Raw genomic sequence first — 20,074 nt, forward strand, 5'->3', positions numbered from 1 at the left:
TTCCCTTTTCTTGAAATTGCTTCACTTTTGTCCATTTAACCAGAAAAACGTCCCTTTGTCATTTCACATCCCTGTAGATTAAATACCTTTCTGAACTGTGACAGGTATCGGCTTGTGCTGATATTTGATAATATTGATTATATGGCCATATTTATTGCTCTCAAGTCCCTCAGTTCACCAACTGTTCAATGTACCTTTGCATGTGAAATATAAAACTTACCTACAACATAAAATACAATAACAATTGATTGAAATATTATGGAAATTGCTGCAATTATCTTTTGATAAAAGGTAAAAGGTGTCACAACAGAAGTTTGTCTCTAATGCACCAGTCTTTTCTTTGTTAAACAGAATAAAATGTAAATGAAACTGTCTGAATGTATTCACGTGCAGGAACCGAAGCAGCAGCAGCAGCTTTACACATTAACGTTTACGTCACTGCAGCAAATTTGTGGAGCAGGACAGGAAAACTGTAATGAATGTGCATCAGGTCGCGCCCCGGCACGGCCGGCGGAGAGTCGTCCGGCTGATTTATGTGCTGCTCTATAGAGCTGCGTCGGTAGAATCACGGCGAGCACTCAGAGCAGAGCAGAGATGTTTGGGTTGATCACAGTTGGCGCTCGGCCCTCCTCACGGATGAAATCATCACCGTCAAGTTGCAAATGTGGAAGTTTTTCCAGTCTGAAATCATTAGTTTGAAAAGTAGTTGTGATGGCTTTAAAAACATTACTGTCCATATTTTTTGTGAAAGTAATGTGTGATAATTAAACCTCTGCTAGCATTACCTGCTAGCTTGTAAATCAACAAACCTGCAATCCACCACTTTTTGCATCATGGGATTTTCTGGAGCGAGGCGGGTGCTTGTTTCATCGTCGGCCTCTCTGAAAGCAAACATGATTTAAACTCACAGTCAGTAACTTCTGCCTCTCGGGTCTCTCAGTCAAAACAATAACAAAAGATGATGTTGGTTGAGGTCGTGAAGTAGCGTGGGATCATGGGAGTTGTTGTCTTGAGTTGGGAGGCTTGGATTCCTTCGGTGTCAGAAGTTTCTAAATGACCTCAGACAGATTCCTGCATTAATTGTCTTCTATTTAACATCCCTTCCTGTTGTTTTGTCTTCCCTCTGCTCTGACCCGCTCTGGCTTCCATATATACGTTACAGTGGGTGTGATATCCGTGTCTTTCGGGGATCAGGTCCGCAAAGCTGCCGAGTCTGACTCCGGTAGATCTGCCGCCAGCCTCAGTGGCTGCCGGGACCCGCTGGCTGTCATGTTACCGACCTCACTCCCGCTCTCCCCGCTAATCTCTGCTGCCGTTGACTTGGAAAACTTTACTCAGTAGAAGATTGTTGGCAGCAGTAAATGTCAGGTTTCCGTGTCAGTCCCTCAATCAAAGAGCAAGTGTTGTTTCTCTTTTTCTTTTTTTTTTCTTCTTCTCTATTCCCGCTGACATTCAACAATCATAAAGGGAGAAATCCATCACAGAGAAGGCAGAGGGACCAATTTTTCTTTCCCACTGTAGCTTCAATAGAAAATAATATGATGCACCTGCTGGGTTTTGAGTAAGGGCCAAGACGGGAGGAAAAAGTAAAACATCCCCTGCTGCTGCTGCTGTGGTTCCTGTGGCTCAGATACGAAGCCTCTGGCTCAAAATGAAACCTTTCTTTTCTGGATAAAAGGAAATATCATCAGATGAGCCCCCCCCCCCCCCCCCCCCCCCCCCCCCCCCCCCGCCCCCCCGCCCCCCCCCCCCCCCCCCCCCCCCCCCCCCCCCCCCCCCCCCCCCCCCCCCCCCCCCCCCCCCCCCCCCCCCCCCCCCCTCCCCTCCCCCCCCCCCCCCCCCCCTTCCCCCCTCCCCCCCCCCCCCTCCCCACCCCCCCCCCCCCCCCCCCTCCCCCACCCCCCCCCCCCCCCCCCGGCCTGATTACTAAGTGGAGTAACAAACACACCTGGATGATAACATGTAGAAAAACAAACATACAAAGCTTTATGTAAACACATGTAGAACGCATGTGATTCCTCTTGAAACAGGGTTTGGTTTGAAACGTGAAGCTTTGCCACTGAATTGTCTTGTTTGGTTCGGTGATGGAGAAACAACTGACCAATCAGGGCTTTTGTTGACAGGTTTAAAAACATGGGCGTCATCTGCATACATGGCTACCTGCCCATCTACATCCAGGAAAAATAGCAACTGAAAAATGGCCACAAAAATAGTAAATGAACTGCACTTGTATAAATCTTTTCTAGTCTGATCGACCAATCAGAGCGCTTTACAATACCTGTCAAAACTGCCTCTAGAAAACTGTTATACCGCAGTTTTCTTGCCAGGAGGATGAAAAACATCCGTCACTCAAAAGCATTGATCAAACATGCCGATGGGAGCGTGATCGGATCAGTTGTTGGACTGTTATTGTCAGTATTTTTACTCTCTTGTTTAAAGTTAAGCTGCACTTCTTCCTTGTGGCATCTGCAGGAACTGTGTTAGGACGTTTTTCTTGCTCCTGTTTGGTCACATTTCTGCTCGGACTAATTGGTCAGCCCAGCCGCCGTGTCAGCTCTGTTATCACTTATCTAACTCTCATCGCTCTTACTCGCACAAGGCAAACTGTCTGGATTTGAACATTTATGTCATTGACGGTTTTGCCGTGTTATTAAAGATTCCTAAAATACCAAGGAACCGCTTGGTTGAAAGAGATCTTGTCAGCCAAAGGACGGCTTCATATTTCCCTTTGATATCTCATCTCTGGTGTGTTATTGGGCTCAGACGTCTCCACCGCAGAGTTTCATTAAAGCGGGGACGGAGCGAGTCCACATGTATCCATCATGGTTAACCGTGGTGACAGAGACGATCCCTCTCAGCAGGAATCGGTGAGCCACGCTGCGGCATCACCTCTCGCCATGGAAACCTGCCACCGACTCCAGATTGATTGGAAGAAGTGGAAATATTTCATTCGTTAGCACCGAATCTCAAAGTACGGGAGAAATGGAGTATCCAACAAGGTGCTGACTCTCCGTTCTCAACTGTTTGTGTCAAATGAATGGATTAAAATTGTAATTAGTTCCCCTATATTTGGTTGTCAGTTTGTTTGAGACGGGTGTGACGTGTCTGTAATAGCGGTGAGCGTGTGTTGGCAGGAGAAATGACAGAGCGGTGCAGCGTGGAGCCAGGTGATAAATGGGGACAAGAAATGAATTTACTCTGAGTGAGAAATAGAACAATCGAGACGCATGACACAACATTCAGAGAGAGAGAGAGAGAGAGAGAGAGAGGTTAAGGGGATGCTTTAAAGGGGATTTAATTAGTTTTTTAGCTAAGCAGGTTATTCCAGTCGTCCCTCTCTCCAGCAACAAATTTCCAGCTCCACCTGGGGGATCCCGAGGCGCTCCAGAGGCCAGATGGGAAATGTTTTCCCTCAGGTGAGCTCCTGGTCTACCCAGGGGTCTTCTCCCAGTTGGATTTGCTGGGAAAACCTCCAAAGGAAGGCGCCCAGGAGGAATCTTAATCAGAGCTACACTAAAGTCGTAATGTACGTGATTATGACTGACTTGTGCCAAAGTCCTTTATAGGTAAGAGTCGCCACTCAGCAGCCATCTTGGCAGCGCCCCCAAAGGCCAGGCGCCTGTCTGAATGAATGGGGAGAAGGCGATAACTTCACTTTCAATGGAAATAAAAACTGCTTAAAAAAGTCTTGTGGCTTCGCCCCAAAATAAGATTTAAAATGCTTTTTTGAAAAGAGACCAGTAAGAGAGGAATACAGGTTAATGATGACAGGAAGAAGTAACGCCACCAGTGTCTGAGACCTGCGAACCTGCCCAGCTACAGTCCATGATGAGCTTCAGCTGGGTGAGAGGGGGGAGAAGAGGAGGGAGGATGGTGATGTTGGTGAGGGGAGGTCAGCTCACTCTTCATTAGGCTGTAATTGAATTTCCGCAGCCCATGCAGGGAGGATGTTCAGCCCTCGCTCTCCCTGCAGGGGAGTGTTGGCTCGCTCCAGCTTCCCAACCTCCGAAAATACTTTCAAGGTTAGCTCAGCTAATGGACTACTTTCTCTGCGGTATTCTCTGCTCGCCATCTGTCATCTGCGCGTCTGACCGTGTAGGCGTGCAGGTACACGCGCCGCCACGTGACGCTGCTCGAACAGGAGACAGCGGTGCACTGTAGAGACCCTGTTCAGGACCACGACAGACCGCCTCTGGCCCTGGTGATCGCTCACACGTGGCAGTGACTCAACAAGGGACCTGCAGCGTCCCTGTGTAAAAGCTGACCACGCACACCTGGAAGGACGTTCTTCAACAAGTACCACAGCTGTAGAGCAATTCAATAGAAACGCACTTCGCTGCCTATCGTTGCATTGTAAATATTCGTGCATCGGGGACTGAGCAGTTATGACATGAGAAGAGGGTTAGCCTCATGATTTGATCTTGCGGTTGAAAGTTCCCATCATTCCCCTGGATGTCCATGATGGCTGATATGATGCAATATACAATGAAATATTGCGTTGGTGGGAAATATCGTGATATTCAATATGCATTTTTCAAATATCTTCACTGAGAAAATTCGTTTTTTAACCCAAGTGTCTTCAGGTTTGGGGCTGTTGCTCAGACAAACTAATTTGAAGACGTCACCTCGGGCTCTAAAAGTATAAACAATTCATTTAGGACAGAAACTAAAACTAATCTGATCAGTCTATGAGGTATTATCATAATTACTTGATCAATGATTTGGTCTTTAAAATGTCAAATCATCAAACTGTTGTTTCGTCCAACCAAGAGTCCAAAACACAAAGATAATCAGGAGGGAAAACCATAAAAATAATCACAACTGAGAAGCTGCAGTCAGCACATTTCTGCTTAAGAAATTACTCAAAGATCATTTTTCTGTGGATTGATTAATCAACTAATCGCTCAGCTGTAGATGAACCGATGAACCTCTGACGTTGTGAGCTGCAGTCTGTTCCGTGTCCATGAAAGAAACTCTGCAGCCCCAGCGATGCCTTTTTCAAACTCCGTTAAAAGACTTTAAAGACTATTCTCATGCAAAGCGCGAGCTGGAGAGGAGTTCCTGAATGAAGCAGGGAGCCTCATTTCATCGCTGTTAAACTGCATTAGCGTTTTTCTTTTCCTTTTCTTTTCCTCCTCTCTTCTTCTTCTCTCTTCAGCCACCTTTCATTTTTTGTTAGATAATTTTGTTTCCTCTAATAAAGCCGTGTTTTCAGGGCCGGCGGGGGTGTGGGGGTAAAAGGTGATGTTATTACATGAGAGGCATCACAAAGCAGCGGAGCACGTTATCATGTTGTAGCTAGGGTTTTTTTTTTTGCTTTTTTCCTCCTTTTTAATTGGAGTGTACTTTGGAGATGAGAGCTGTTCTCCGGGGAGGATGACTTCATTAGCACCTGTAAGTGTCCGGGCATGTTAGCGGGGAGGAAGAGGTTGAGTTGTCTCTAATAAAACACTTGTCAGGGAATATTTTGGGTGTGATACCACAAACTGAGTTCAAAAGTTATCCAGTGTTGGATGAAACATACGTGGCTCATGTAATAAAGCGCCCTAAAGTCTTCTTCATCCTGTTTCTACAAGCTTCACAGAACCGAACATGTTCTTTGTTTTGTCTTGTTTCCATAAAGAGGTTATTATTATTATTTCTGTTTAATTGAAGTTTAAATTGAGAACTGGAGCTGCTCCCCAAGGACTGTCATTAGCATCCGTAATAGCGGAAATAACTGGCATCCTCCCAGCTTAATGGGGGCAATCTCAGCACTAAAACAATCATAAACACAATTTAACCATTAACCACGAGGCAAAAGAGGAAGGGGGAGGAGAAGGGGAAAGAAATGAGCAATGGGAAATGGCCAATGTGAGACAGGATGGTGTCTGAGTAAGACTTATTATGTTTTAAAGCCCCATATTTTACATTTTCCCTGTGTTTTATTTTGAAGTGTTGATCCATAAGAAGATATATTTGTGGTTTTTAAGAACCAAAAACCGTCTCAGTGTAGTTTTACATCTCCTCTCTCAGGCTTCTCTCTGGAGCTCTAGTGACAACAGGTCGCTGAGCCAATCAGGAACCTTTAATGACTTTCCCTTGGGGAGCAGAGACGCCATCTTGGCTGCTCAGCAAATTGAAAGAAGCAGCTCTGAAGGATGTACACGAAGGATTAGGAAGTACCTGAACGTACTGAAGGAGACTGGTGACTTATTCATCAGGATGCATGGAGGTGTCGTGCTTGCTGTCTGGATTGTCTGTCAGCCACTTATTGCGTATGACGACTGTGAAAATGAGCGTTAATGCAAACCACTCTTCATCCTGTCTCCCTCTTCTCCTCTTTACCGTCTTTCTTCCTCCTTCTTGTCCCTTTTTTCTTCTTGTTTCTTTACTTTTGGTTGGTTATGTGCAGATATGATAAAAAATAAAAGCTTTATATTATCTACTCTGTTCATTATAAATTTCCCTGCTGATAAATAAAAGAGTCTACAGGTACGATCCTTCAAAAATTGTGTGTCAGCTGGTGAAAGGGAGCAGCAGTTAAACGCAACCGCTAAAGCTAATTATTTCAGAGATGCATATTTACAAGCCTAAGAGTCATTAAACACAACATTGATTTAAACAAAATCTATTTCAAGGAAGACAATGACTCTCTCAAGGACTAACAGTCCCCACGGCGATGTGTTTACAGCAGCAGCGCGGGCGCCGCCTGACAGGACGAGGTTTGGAGATGTAGAGCGAACACAACATCAGCGCTGCCTTGTTAACAGTGACTAACAGTGACTCCGGCTCTGTAGCTGTTACTGTTCTGTCTCCGTCAGTTTGGCCTCTGCGTTGCTCTGTCGAATCGCTGCTTCTGCGCGGATTCATCCTCCTCTTTTGTTATCTCTCCCTCCATTATCTGCAGGGGAATCACACGCTCTCAGCGCTGTGCGGTTCTGTTTCGGATGTTTTCTTGCGTTACCTGTCTCCTGTACGTTACGGTACAGACTGCATGATACGTCGTTGTTGAGTCATAAAGTCTGGAGATGCAGCAGACAACCGGTTTAACTGCAACCAAACAACCAACCAGGAACCAACATTGAGATCAAGATCTTATTTACATGTGAGACATGAGTACAGAAAAATAAAAGAAATGACAAAAAGAAATATTAATAGCAGAAATAGAAACTTTCAGTAATTTAAATATATATTCAGATATCGATTCATATAAAGAAGAAGATATATTTGTGGTTTTAAGAACCAAAAACCATCTCAGTGTAGTTTCACATCTCCTCTCTCAGGCTTCTCTCTGGAGCTCTAGTAACAACAGGTCGGTGAGCCAATCAGAAGAGAGGAGGCTCTGAGCCTCTCTTCTGATTGGCTGACTGTTTTCTGAGTGATCCAATAAAAATGTAGCAGATTTCAGGTAAAAACACTCAGAGAAACCAAATCCTGCAAGGTTTGGATGGTGGGTCCAGGTGGGCGGGGCTTGGTGACTGCTTTGTTGTGACATCACAAAGTTCCAGAAGTCCTGACGGCTGGTTTTAAGGCTCAGTTTCTGAATACAGGCTGTGTGCATTTCTCTGTGGACTGAGGCTTTGATACTTTCACAGTATTAATATAGAAGCTAGAGCTGATCTATAATCACACTACACATGGACACAGACCTTTACACTGGAGGAGCTTTAATGATGTTGACGGACCAAACTTCAGTGAGAAAAATGGAGACTATTGATTAACTTTAACAGCATTTATAATCTTTTGAATATCAGTTCATCAGATGTTCCCGGCCTTTGTTTTCTCTGAGATAAAACGAATACAGATATCTGTTGTTGGATGACGTCAGAAATAAACTTCTCTCCAGGATACGTGTTTCAAACTTGATGTTTTTTAAAGGTTCGTTTCTGACTGTCCTCAATGTTGGAACTACATATTGTGTTTACCCAACTTCAACCCAAGACCTTAATCCGCTTATTGAATCCGAACCTTCCAAATCACGCAAACAAAACTGAATTAATAAAAGATTTGGAGAGATTAATTTAACATAGACATAAACAAATCCAGGTTTATATATTTATTTTTTTACCTCATGATCCAAAATGGAACCAGCTGTCGCACAGACAGATGGGAAACCACCGCCAAACCTGACATGCACTGATTTATTTTCAAAAGGAGATACATGAGGTCGAGCAGAGCAGGTCTGGAATTAGACCATAACGATGACCCATAACGGGGGGGGGGGGGTGACAGACGAGATCCAGTGATTCATGTTTATAATTGTGATGCAATTATATTCTGGAAAGTGGAAAACTTTAAAAAGAAAGAAACTATGCAGTAGAAATACAGCAGCCCTGATAGAGATGTCAGTGTGTGTGTGTGTGTGTGTGTGTGTGTGTGTGTGTGTAATTGTGCGACAGTGCTCGAAGGCAGAGACATGAGATTGTCCGTCCTCTTGCTTATCAAAACGCCGCTTTCATCATTTCACGACGTGACGGCAAAGTGCACATCTGTAAAACATCTCTTATCCTCGCCTCAGTAGCTATTTAAGCTGTGTGTATTCTGCCCCCCCCGCGCCCCCCCCAAGACTGGCTTATATCATCACAGACTCTCCCCCAGCATCCTTTTCTTTCTTTTTAATGACGGTTGCAGAAAAGCAGCTTCAGATGTCTCCAGCCTGGCGCTCGGCAGGAGAGGGAGGAAGTTGCGGTGCGGTTCACATGAGCACACCAATATTCTGGAGGAATAAATTAGCAGCTTGGCTCTTTGGTGTCGCGCCAGGACTTCTGGGAAGTAATCCAGCACCTTGGAAAGACAAGATTTGGAAGTCATATTGGATTCACCATAATTTGAGGTTAATTGAATTGAAACCTCCCCCACCACCACCACCACCACCACCACCACCATCATCCCATCCCGCCTCACCCAAAGAGAAGCAGGAAGAAAAACAATCAGTAAGGGATGAGTAAGTGAATGTATGGGGGAGGATGTGGCATGTCCTGGCTGCAGCTGGTTCCTGAACCACAGGAGCGTCTCACTGTGTCTTCTTCTTTCTTTAGTTTTTAGCGTTTGTGATTGGATTCTAATTAATGCCTCGGAGGAAGACGCAGCGGATTCCTGCAGCACAAACAGACGGAGGGCGGCGAGTGCGCGGCTGTTTGGTAAATGGGGTCCGCGAGAGTGACCCGGGCATCGACGCCGTCTGAGCCCTCATCATGTCGCGGACTTCACATTCTAATAATGACTAATGTGTTCTCCGACATCGGCCCGCTCTCATTAGTGTGATTTATAGTCTCGCCTATTTTCAGTAAACCAGAGGAGCTGTATTCCAATTTATTCGGGTCAAATTAACCATTCATAATTAGACGCGGTAACCTTTCCCCGCCGCCTTCTCCTCCCACTGAATGTGCCGTACATGCAATGCCAATGTTCATTGTTTAATCTCACTGGCGGCCATTAGGGAGGTTATGTAAGAATCACCCTGTGCAGGGCAGAAGTTTAGCCGGAATCAATCTCCTAATGGTTAATAGCTAATGGGCTGATTTATTACCCAGTTGTGAAGGTGAAGGCTTGCCCTTTCCTCTGGGGGTGGCCCCCGGACTCTGCGGAGCCCCCTCTGCTTCTGCTGCAGGGTCAGAACCCTGATACTGTGTGGGGTCATTATAATGCAGAATAATTAGACATTCATCATCTATAAACAAATTACTTCTTACTTTGTTTATTGGATTTATAAATGGTTTAGTAATTCAGTTGTTAACTCTTTATAAATCATAAATAAACAGTTATAAACAAGTTATAGCACAGTTTAATACACTCAAGCAGGCTCACTATTTGGCAAGCTCAAGTTAAAGCTTACTACTCATTAGTTTTACTAACGACTTACTACCATTTACAGCAGGAACAAGGAGCCTTATTGTAAAGTGTAAAACTCATCATCATTTATTAATGAGTAACTTTAAGATTCCCTTTTACCAGCTATAAATACTAGTAACTCATTAATAAAAGGTGAGTGAGTCATTATGTCATAATGAGTAGTAAGCATTAACTTGCTCTTGCCAAATAGTGAGCCCGCATCAATGTATAGAAACTGTTGTTTATAACTGTTTATTTATGATTTATAAAGTGTTAATAACTGAATCAACAACCTAATTATGAAGCATTTATAAATCCTTTATAAGGGAAGTCTTATTGTGAAGTGGTGTGTGCTCTCTGAGACGCTTTTTATACTCAAGTCCCGCAGTTTTAGGACAAAACAGTACAACAATTATCCTAAACAAACAAACAAACAAACAAACAAGTGCTTTTCGTGATGAAATATTTGCCCAAGTCAGACGTCCATCAGCCAATCACGATGTCTCCCTGCTGAGGACCGGGCTGAAGGAGGTGGAGCTTCAGGCCTGACGGAGCATCAGATACCGCGTTGTGTACGTGCTGTACATGATGAAAGGATGTAAATGTGTCCACAGAGACTATCACTGTTTATAACGTGGTAGCTAACGACTTTAGAACAGGATTGTTTTATTATTAAAGTGACGTGTCAAAAACAGACATCGGCATGAAATGATATATATACTGATGTCCTCTCCACACTCCACAGTCGCTGCGGCGTCCTCCTGATGTGGAGGTAAACACCCTTAAATTACAGACTGAACGTCAGCACTTTATCCTCGCTGTCATTGTTTGGTCTCGGATGTTTTACTGTAATACTGTAATGGAATTAACAATCACAAACAACTTTTATTATCACTTTGGCAAAGAGTCCATCACTTGGCTTTAAAGTAAACCTTTTGGCAGTGACTTTAACACATGTAACGGGGGCTAATTTGAGCCAGACCACTTCAGGCAGGCTGCAGCCCAAACAGGGCCTTGAGGATTAACCAGCAGAGGCCTGTGTGACAGCGTGATGGACAGCGCTCCTCACTCTGCTCTTGATTACTGCTCCGCTTTAATCATGTCTGGTCAGAGCTGGTCTTGTCTAAACACGCTGGTTTTGAACTGGCACGTCGGAGGAGGGGGGGGGGGCGTGATGATGGTGGGTGTCTGATGCTGTTTGACTTGAGGGGATGGGCTGTCATTTACCCAGGCTCATTAAAGAATAAATAAATGACAGGAGAGAGAAAGGAAGGAAGGAAGGAAAGGAAGGATGGACGGAGAGAGAGGACAGACAGAGAGAGGTCGGAGGACCTGCTGTCTGCAGGTTTGTTGGTTTTGGCTGGTCCTGCTGGCTTCAGTATCTCAGCTGTCTGTTGGGATCAGGAGTGGCTCCCCGAGAGGCGACTGCTGCCAAACACAATCAAAACAGAAAGACAAGCTGAATGAAAGAGGAGAGATGAAGAGAGGGAGCAAAGGAGGGACAAAACAAAAACAAAACAAAAATAAAAGGGGGGCAGTAAGAATGAATCAGGAAGAGAACAACAGAGTGCAGAGATAATAAAAACCAAAAAACCGCTCTGTCATTTCAGCAGCAGCAGTTTATCCTGTGAAGGTTTAAAAGGACTGCTGCCTTCCCTCCATCCTTTACTGTGATATTCAGAATCCAATTAGTGGATGTGTTGGAGGGGGGTTCCTCAGTGACAGTGGCCCATTTGTAAGAACTATTATCAATGAGGAACACCGACAGAGGTAATATTTTATTAATGTCTGGCTTGACTGCCTGTGTTCTGCAAATAATGGCCTCTTTTTTATTTTCCAATCCTTCAGAACTTTTTCTCGTGTTGAAGTGCAGAGGCAGGTACAGAGAGGCCGAGGGAGCAAGATATAGTTTTTAGGAAAGACTGTCAGAGTTTAAGTGATGTGAGGCTTCTCATAAAGTTGTAATATAAATCAGATTTACGGGATATTATGGTTTGCATTGCGTCACCGAGTAGGGCCGCTATTATGGAAAATGTACGCGTGCGATCGTGCACTTTGGTGGAAGAGGAGTAATTTACCAGCATGAGTCAGCGGAAAGAAGAACTTGGTCACAGAGAGGTGACATCATCTCCAGACTGTCACATCTACATTTAAAAGAACAGCTTTGGTAGAAATCAAACAGTTTGTGCTGCCGGAGAAAAACACTGCTGCTGAGTCATGTCTGTCTCGACTGATGGAGACGAGCTTCTAATCACATTTCGGGGGCGTCTTTATTTCTCACATGCATCTGCTGTTGTATCGTCAAGGTGGAGAACACTGTATCCGGGGCCGTTTTTGTCCAGCTGGTTTCTGCCATATGGTATTTCATCAACTCCCTCCCATCAAGACGGTTTCACATGCAAATGAATTTCAGCAAGATGTTTGGAGGATTGAAAAAGAGACTGAGAAACAGAGGGAGGTGAAGGACGGTGTTAGACTGATGCCTTTACACATAGCTTATAGATGTAGGTAGGTAGGTAGGTGGATGGGTAGGTAGGTAGGGAGGTAAGTAAGGGAGGTAAGTAAGGGAGGTAGGTGATAGATAGAAGTTTTGCTGACCTTTATTTTTCAAACCATAATGTTTTAAATCGGCTCTATGAAGCCTGACCTCACAGTGATTATTCAAACCTAAGGGAGTTTACAGCGCTTGTATGATTTCAGTTGTTACGGACGTGGCGGCGGCCGGAGCAGAAGTGGCGATGTGTTTCATGGCGTTCTCTCTCTGTGACGGCTGACAGTGTCTCAGCTTTGGAGACACAGTTGACAGACAGCAAATGAAACATGACCTTGAGTCCAGCTCCAATTCTTTCTTATTTCTTTCTTCTTTTTTTTTTATTGAGCTGTCAGAACTGAGTTGACGTTTGAGCAGAAAGATTTACAGGCACCATTTAGAGCGGGATTGATTTCTGTCTACGGCGGCTTCGGGGAAAGATCGGTGAAAAATGTCTATGTAAAGCCCCTTTCTTTGATTGATTGATCCTTTCTTTCAATTCTAGGTTTGCCCTTTCCTCCAGTATCTCCGTATTGTTTCACCTTCCAGTACATTCCAGTATATTTGCTGTTCTAGCACATGAAACTGTTCAATCTGCTGACGTCCTCCTCTCTCCGGAGATTTATTGTGTCACTGCAGCTTGAGAAAGACTTCAGCTTCTGAGCTGCCGACTGAAGTGTTTGTTTAAAACTTTGTGCATTGTGTAATTTTATTTTATTGACGGTAAACTGAACAGATTATTGGATGAGGCGGTATCTTTAATTCCCTTATAGGGCATTAGGAATTTTGTCTGGTGGAATTCGGGACATAATTACAATTTTAGCGGAACGGCTGTTTTTGCCAAAAGGCTTTATGACCGCACATCAGCGGGGGGGGGGGGGCTGATTTCATTCCTTTCTCATTCCTCACAGTTGAAGTCTTTCTCTTTAGGGTAACATTCTGTCTAATGACTGCAGTAAAGATAAAATATATATATATATATCAGTGGATGCAGAAAAGTGAGTGAAGATATGAAGTTTCCCCCCCAGTACGTCTGAGCGTGTGTGATGATGTCGAGGCCTTAAGGGAAACATTTCAGCGAGGAGCATGTGGCGCCGGCAGATGTCGTGTTTGATGGTGACGGCTAATGGTTTAGTTTCCTTTTGATCTTTTTTGTAAGAGAGCGTGTTAGCGAGGTTTTGCCATTTGCGGACAACTTTGTGAAGCGGCGCTCTTTCATGCCGCTGGAGCCTAATTTACCTGATGTCTGCACACAGTGATCAAGGGGTTTGAACCTGTCGCGCTCTTTTGATGACAGTGATACCATTTTATATTATTTTTCATGCATTCACCCTTCTAAATCCTGCTGTCTCTCTCTCTCTCTCTCTGCCTGCAGAGCACCTAAAGGTGGCACTGGAGGAGTACATGGTGCGCATGCCGAAGGTTCGCATCCTGAGGACCAAGAAGAGGGAGGGGCTGATCAGGACCCGCCTGCTGGGAGCCGCCGCCGCTAAAGGAGAAGTCATCACCTTCCTGGACTCCCACTGCGAGGCCAACGTCAACTGGCTGCCTCCGCTGCTGGGTGAGCTTCACCTGCCTGAACCCAACCTCTACCTAACGTGTGACCTCAGTGCAGCTCTTGAGTATGTGTGGAGTGAGGGGGAGTGAGGGGGAGTGAGGGGGAGTGAGGGGGAGTGTGGTGGCGTCGCTTGGCTACAGGAGGTCTGAAGCCAAAAGGCCTGGGAACTGCTTCACTGCTCCATCTGTTGTGCTCGACTGTTTACTGACCCATCTGCCTCTCTCTCTCTCTCTCTCTCTCTCTCTGTCTCTCTCTCTCTGTGTCTCTCAGACCGGATCGCCCAGAACAGGAAGACCATCGTGTGTCCCATGATCGACGTCATCGACCACGACAACTTCGGCTACGAGACTCAGGCGGGAGACGCCATGCGAGGGGCGTTCGACTGGGAAATGTATTACAAGCGGATCCCCATCCCCACCGAGCTGCAGAAGGACGACCCCAGTGAACCCTTCGAGTGAGTGATGCTACTTTATTTATCTTTTGTGATTGTATCCTGATTATCTTATTGCGCCATGAGGGCATACATCTGTGGCCCGAGTGCGCCATTCAGCCGGCTGTGTCGGCGCCACGCTTCTTTTGAATGAGCTGCACGGGACCTTGTGGCGCTGATCGCTTCCTGCAGAGCGTACACGCCTCTGTCAGCACCGCCCTGCCTCCAGTGTAAAGCAGTTATTAACGCTAACAGGCCACTGAAAGTTGCGGAGCGTATCCGGACCGCAGCAGCGAGTCTCTCTGAAGTCCTTGGGCAGCAGGTATCAGGAGTAAAATCCTCAGGCTATAAACGGTTAACAAACAACGCTCTCTGACTGTGCGACGTGATCGGAGCCGCTGAGCCCCGAAGCTCCCCGGGTCGGTCTCCACGGCGATCCTCTGCGTACGGGCTGCGGTTCAGCGTTTTGTGGGAAGTGCCGAGGGCAGAGAGTTTGTGCGACAGCTGGAGTCGAGTATTTGGGTTTTGTAGAACTGATACTGCTGAAAGGTAAAAGGAGGCAGTAAATACAGGTTTAAACTCTCAATACGAAAGATCGGTTTGTTCGTTTTCAGCCGGCACAGCCTTTCGTTATCCGCAGGTTCTTGACTGTAGACCATGAGATGTGGCTGAAAGCTCAGGGAAACAGATGTTCTCCTTAATATCCAGATGTTGAAATGTTGCTCAGGATTTAACAGACTGAGCTCTTTCTATCTGTCACTGTGAACTCTGGGAAATTCTGGTTGGTATTTATTTTATTTAATTTTTTTACACTTTTTCACATTGTTGACAGCAGCTGAGAAAATAATGACTTGTTCAGATGCAGGTGTCGTTCATGTGTACGGCATCAGATTCCCCCCCCGGCGATGCTTCTCCCAATGCAAACAGGACTGATAGCTTCTGACCACAGTGACCTTCCCCCGGACGCCCGGCAGCACAGATAGGTAACCTTTAAGTAACTGAAGCCAGAATAAATAAAACTATTCCCGCAGACTGACTTCGCTATTAGGGCCAAATAACTCTGCATGTGATGCCAGACACTCCATTTGTGGAGGCTCGAGGGATTAGTTCGACAACATTTCTCTATGTTCGGATGCCAAAGACGATTTGGTGTGTCCTGGGAGATACAGTAGGTAGCGTCAGGCAGAGGGCGGCTGTGGTGCGGCGAGATAAGAGACTAAAGAAGAAGGAATGAGCTGCAGAACAATCAGAATCAATCCTCATTTGGTGAATTAGTCTGCTCCTCTAGCCCAATGAAATGACCTTCATCAGTGCAAATCTAATTTGAGTCGCAAAGATTTTCATTTTCATTCTGATTGACATTGCCGCAGCGCAGAATGAGGCACGGTGCGCCGGCGAAATCCATCTCGGAGGTCTGTGTGTGTGTGTGTGTGTGTGTGTGTGTGTGTGTGTGTGTGTGTGAGCATGATTTTATCCCTGTTCTCATGCCTCCGTCACTGTCTCTTTTGTCAGTGCCATCACCTCTCTCTCTCTCTCTCTCACCCCTCCTTTGGGCTTCAATGTTTCATTTAGCATTTAGCGGTGAGCTCAGGCCTTAACTCGGTCTCTGCTCAAGGTCAGTAGACTGAAATGGAGAATATCAACTTGAGCATTTCTCATTAAATCAAAATTGTGAGATGGAATATTCATGGACCATTGAGTTAAATCTTTTTCTTTTTTCCCTTCGCTCCAGCAAACTGACACATGCAAAAAGAACAAGTGAAGAAAAAGATATCTGCCCGGGCGAATGTTGTCAGAGACAGTAAAATAGGCTAAATTTAGTGTTCATCACAGAATAAGTGAAGCAGAGGACTAATCTAACCAGACATTAAAGGCTCCATATAGTCTAAAGGTCTGTGTCCATGTGTAGTGTGATTATAGATCAGCCCTAGCTTCTATATTAATACTGTGAAAGTATCAAAGCCTCAGTCCACAGAGAAATGCACACAGCCTGTATTCAGAAACTGAGCCTTAAAACCAGCCGTCAGGACTTCTGGAACTTTGTGATGTCACAACAAAGCAGTCACCAAGCCCCGCCCACCTGGACCCACCATCCAAACCTTGCAGGATTTGGTTTCTCTGAGTGTTTTTACCTGAAATCTGCTTTATTTTTATTGGATCACTCAGAAAACAGTCAGCCAATCAGAAGAGAGGCTCAGAGCCTCCTCTCTTCTGATTGGCTCACCGACCGGTCGTTACTAGAGCTCCAGAGAGAAGCCTGAGAGAGGAGATGTGAAACTACACTGAGATGAACCACAAATATATCTTCTCATGAATCAACACTTCAAAATAAAACACAGGATATTAAGAAAACATTGAGTTTAAATCTTAGATTCTGGTACTTGATAGTTTTTGTTATTGAAGCTACAGACAGATTTCAGTCTTTACAGAAACAGGGAATTTTTATTTAGCAAAGTATGAAGTAGAAGAAAGAGAGTCAGTAATCAAAGAGTAATGAGGTTTGATACACAGCCCTAAATCCAGCCTTTCACTTGTATGTTGTGTGTTTCTAGTTGTTTCCAGAACAGCTGAGGTCGGCTCAGACGGCGCTCGTCAATATTAATTCAGAGGAGCTGAACACTGGCTGAAAGCAGAGGTCTGCAGTCGTATTGTGCAGATCCCTAACCCTTCCTCCTTTTTTTTTTTGTTGGAAAAATAAAATGTAACATCAGAACAGTTGAAAGGGTAATTACGGCCAATCAGAGCCGCACAGTCTCTGTCTCTACTTAAAAGAGGAATAAATGTCTCAGAAATGTTGCTCGCAGTATTTGTGGCCACCGTGGCGTTCAGGTCGATTCTGAGCTCGTACCTCACTGTGTGTTTGAACTGGCAATCAAAAGCAAGTCTGTATGGGGCCCTGATGCTACCAGACAGGTTGCTACTGCATACCTCCTTTGTGTGTGTGTGTGTGTGTGTGTGTGTGTGTGTGTTCACTCTGAAATATCACAGTAATGGTATTTTACAACTGAGTGAAAACAAACCCCAGACTTGAGAGTCTCCAGTCACGTTCATGACTCTGTGAGGTTGTTCTCAGGCTCGAATATGTTTTCTCCGGGTTGAAATGAGCACTTCATTAACGTAGAGGACCTTCATCGTCATGGTTACAATAATAAACACACTGTTAAGCTTGTGGAACGGTAAAGGGTAAAGTGGTATTCACACGGGAAACTAGTCCTGTGTTTCGTCAGCCCTTCTCCTCTGCTCCCGTCATGATTAGTACGGCCACCAGAGGGCGACTGTCAGTAGATCTCCGAGCGCTGCGCTGTGACTGCGTCTCAATTCAGGGGCCCGCGTCCTTCAGGTTGCGTCACAGCGGCACCACCGGGCTGCGCCATTTCAAGGGCTCCTTCAAATGCGGCCCGACGTATCCCAAGATTCATTGCATGCAGGTAATGAAAGCAAACAACACTGGCAGAGAGCCTGAGGATTGCTTCTTTTAAATGTAAGTATGTGTTTGAGCTCAGTTCAACAGCTGACGGTACAACTGTTAAAACCAATAGAGACTTTAAAAAAAAAAACGTTGCGTGTTGTCAAGGTTGCTAGGCGACGGGAGCCATGCTTTGAGACGCAAGGGTGAGGGCGGGGGCGCAGCTGGTGACGCAAAGTGAAAAGTGTGACCCTTCGTTGACCCAGTCCTTCAGAAGTCTCCAGACTGAAGGCCGAAGTGAAATGGAGTCGACCTTCGTGACCTCTAGTTAAAATATCATCGATTGAAGCAGAGAAATACTAATATCTAAACTTTCCTGGATGATTTATTGTTATTTATTTTATTTAAAACTATATGATGTACCGTACGCCTACCATTGTTTTAAAAAAAATAACATAATTAAATTATATTCCTTCCAGCAAATCAACTTTTCAACAGAAAATCAACTTTTCAACAGAAAATCGTTCCTGAGCAGCAGCTAAACAAAGTAGTTGCTAAGCAACACAGGAGCAGCAGTGTGAGAGCGGTGACTTTGGGTCAGCGCATTAGCATTTTAAATGAAGTGTTGTGCAGCTTCAGGTGTGTCGTTTGAATCGTGGTTCGCTGTTTGACAAAGAGGAAGACGACTGTGATTATTCCTGGTGTAATCCGACGTGCAGCTTCCTGTTTCTGACAGTCGCTACAAAACAAAACAAAACAAATGTTGAATAAAAGCTCGGTCTTCTACGAAATGCTCACGTTACAATGACATTAAGAGTGGAGATACTTTTATTACATACGCTCCTGAAGTTGACATGTAGTTCCTACACAACGACTTCTTCAGGTTCACTCTCAGTGCAGCTGCTTTTCAGATAAATTTTCATTTAAATTTATTGTAAATTATTACAAACATATTAATGGATGAGATTCAGATTCAGAAAACTTTGTTAATCCCAAGACCAGTACATACACACAACCTCACACACACAGACAGGCAGATTGATCAGTTAATGTCAGAGGCAGCAGGTCAACGCACAAGGGAGCAACGAGCAGCAGTGAGTAAAGTCAATAAATAAAACAAATAAAATACATAAAAATAACAGGTTTTGTTACAGTTCAGTGAATAAATAATATAAATAAATGAATACGACAGTGATTAATGTCTGCAGCCTCGGGACAGAGAGGCCGAATCAAAGATGTTTAAATGTAAATCACATGATCTGATATAATGTAATGTGATGCTGAAAGTCAAGTTGTGGTGAATGAAACTGGAACTTGTTGTGGTTGAACGATCCCGGTGTTCACCGGCGTCATGTCAGCGTCTTCTTCTCCCACCGCCGCGACGTTCCAGTGCACACGGCTCCAGAGACGAGAGGTGTGTGTTTGTGTGTTTGTGTGTTTGTGTGTTTGTGTGTTCTCCCTCCGGCCAACGAGAACTAACAATCTCCACCCGGCAAATCAGTGCCCACACAGTGTCCACGCTCTCTGTGCTGAGCTCACACACTCCACTGACCATACAACAGTTGGCAATCACTACATTTGTGCGCGCACACACACACACACACACACACATACACCAGTCCTCTGTCCCCCTGCAGCTACTGTTGTTTATCCTTTGTCTCCTGATGAAAGTCTGTCCACTGCGTTTCATTCAGTGCTGCTCCAGTGTGTGTGTGTGTGTGTGTGTGTGCTGCAGCTGTGTGTGTGTGTGTGTGTGTGTGTGTGTGTGTGTGTGTGTGTGTGTTTGTCAGCTGTGCGTTTGCTTCCTCCAGCGTACAACAGATACCAGTCGTGGACGATGAACTGCTGAGACACGCTGTTAGCCAGTCAGGCGAGTCCAGTCAGTCGATGCGGGAAACGTATTTAAAGAGGCGGCGTTCGTGGCTCGCATCTCCGCCCGAGAATGAGTAACGGTTTTCTGCACATGTGAAAACTGCTCTTTATGAGAGAGACAGAAGAAGAAAGATGTCGTCCATGTTGTCCAAAGGGAGACATGGTGATGCGCTGCTGATCTCGCCTCTTGTTTGTGTGTTTGACGTGGGATGATTTCCTCACTTCGCTTCATGAACATGTTGTTTTACAGGTGTGCACCTGTACGTGACGCCTCGACAGAACCTCTTCAAATTTGGCACAAACGTTCACTTGGCCTCAAAGATTAGAAATGATTAGATTTTGGTGGTCAAAGGTCAAAGGTCAAGATCGTGGTTTCGACCTTGTGAATGCAATATATCAGGAACGCCCGGAGGGAATCTCGTAAAATCCGGCACAAACATTCACCTGTGTCTCATTGTGTGTGTC

At 45.1% G+C, this 20,074-nt stretch overlaps 1 protein-coding gene across 1 annotated transcript in view; it reads left to right on the top strand.

Moving 5' to 3' along the window:
- The window catches only part of LOC111221329 (polypeptide N-acetylgalactosaminyltransferase 10-like), a 75,142-nt gene that overhangs the window by 38,553 nt on the left and 16,515 nt on the right, over positions 1 to 20,074 (top strand). Inside the window, exons 5-6 of the mRNA XM_022744691.1 lie at positions 13,719 to 13,904; positions 14,172 to 14,355. Coding sequence (XP_022600412.1) covers positions 13,719 to 13,904; positions 14,172 to 14,355 — 370 coding nt within the window. The remainder of the gene's footprint in view (positions 1 to 13,718; positions 13,905 to 14,171; positions 14,356 to 20,074) is intronic.

Source organism: Seriola dumerili, unplaced genomic scaffold (genome assembly GCF_002260705.1).
Source record: "Seriola dumerili isolate Sdu_G_001 unplaced genomic scaffold, Sdu_1.0 BDQW01000086.1, whole genome shotgun sequence".
Lineage (NCBI taxonomy): Eukaryota > Metazoa > Chordata > Actinopteri > Carangiformes > Carangidae > Seriola > Seriola dumerili.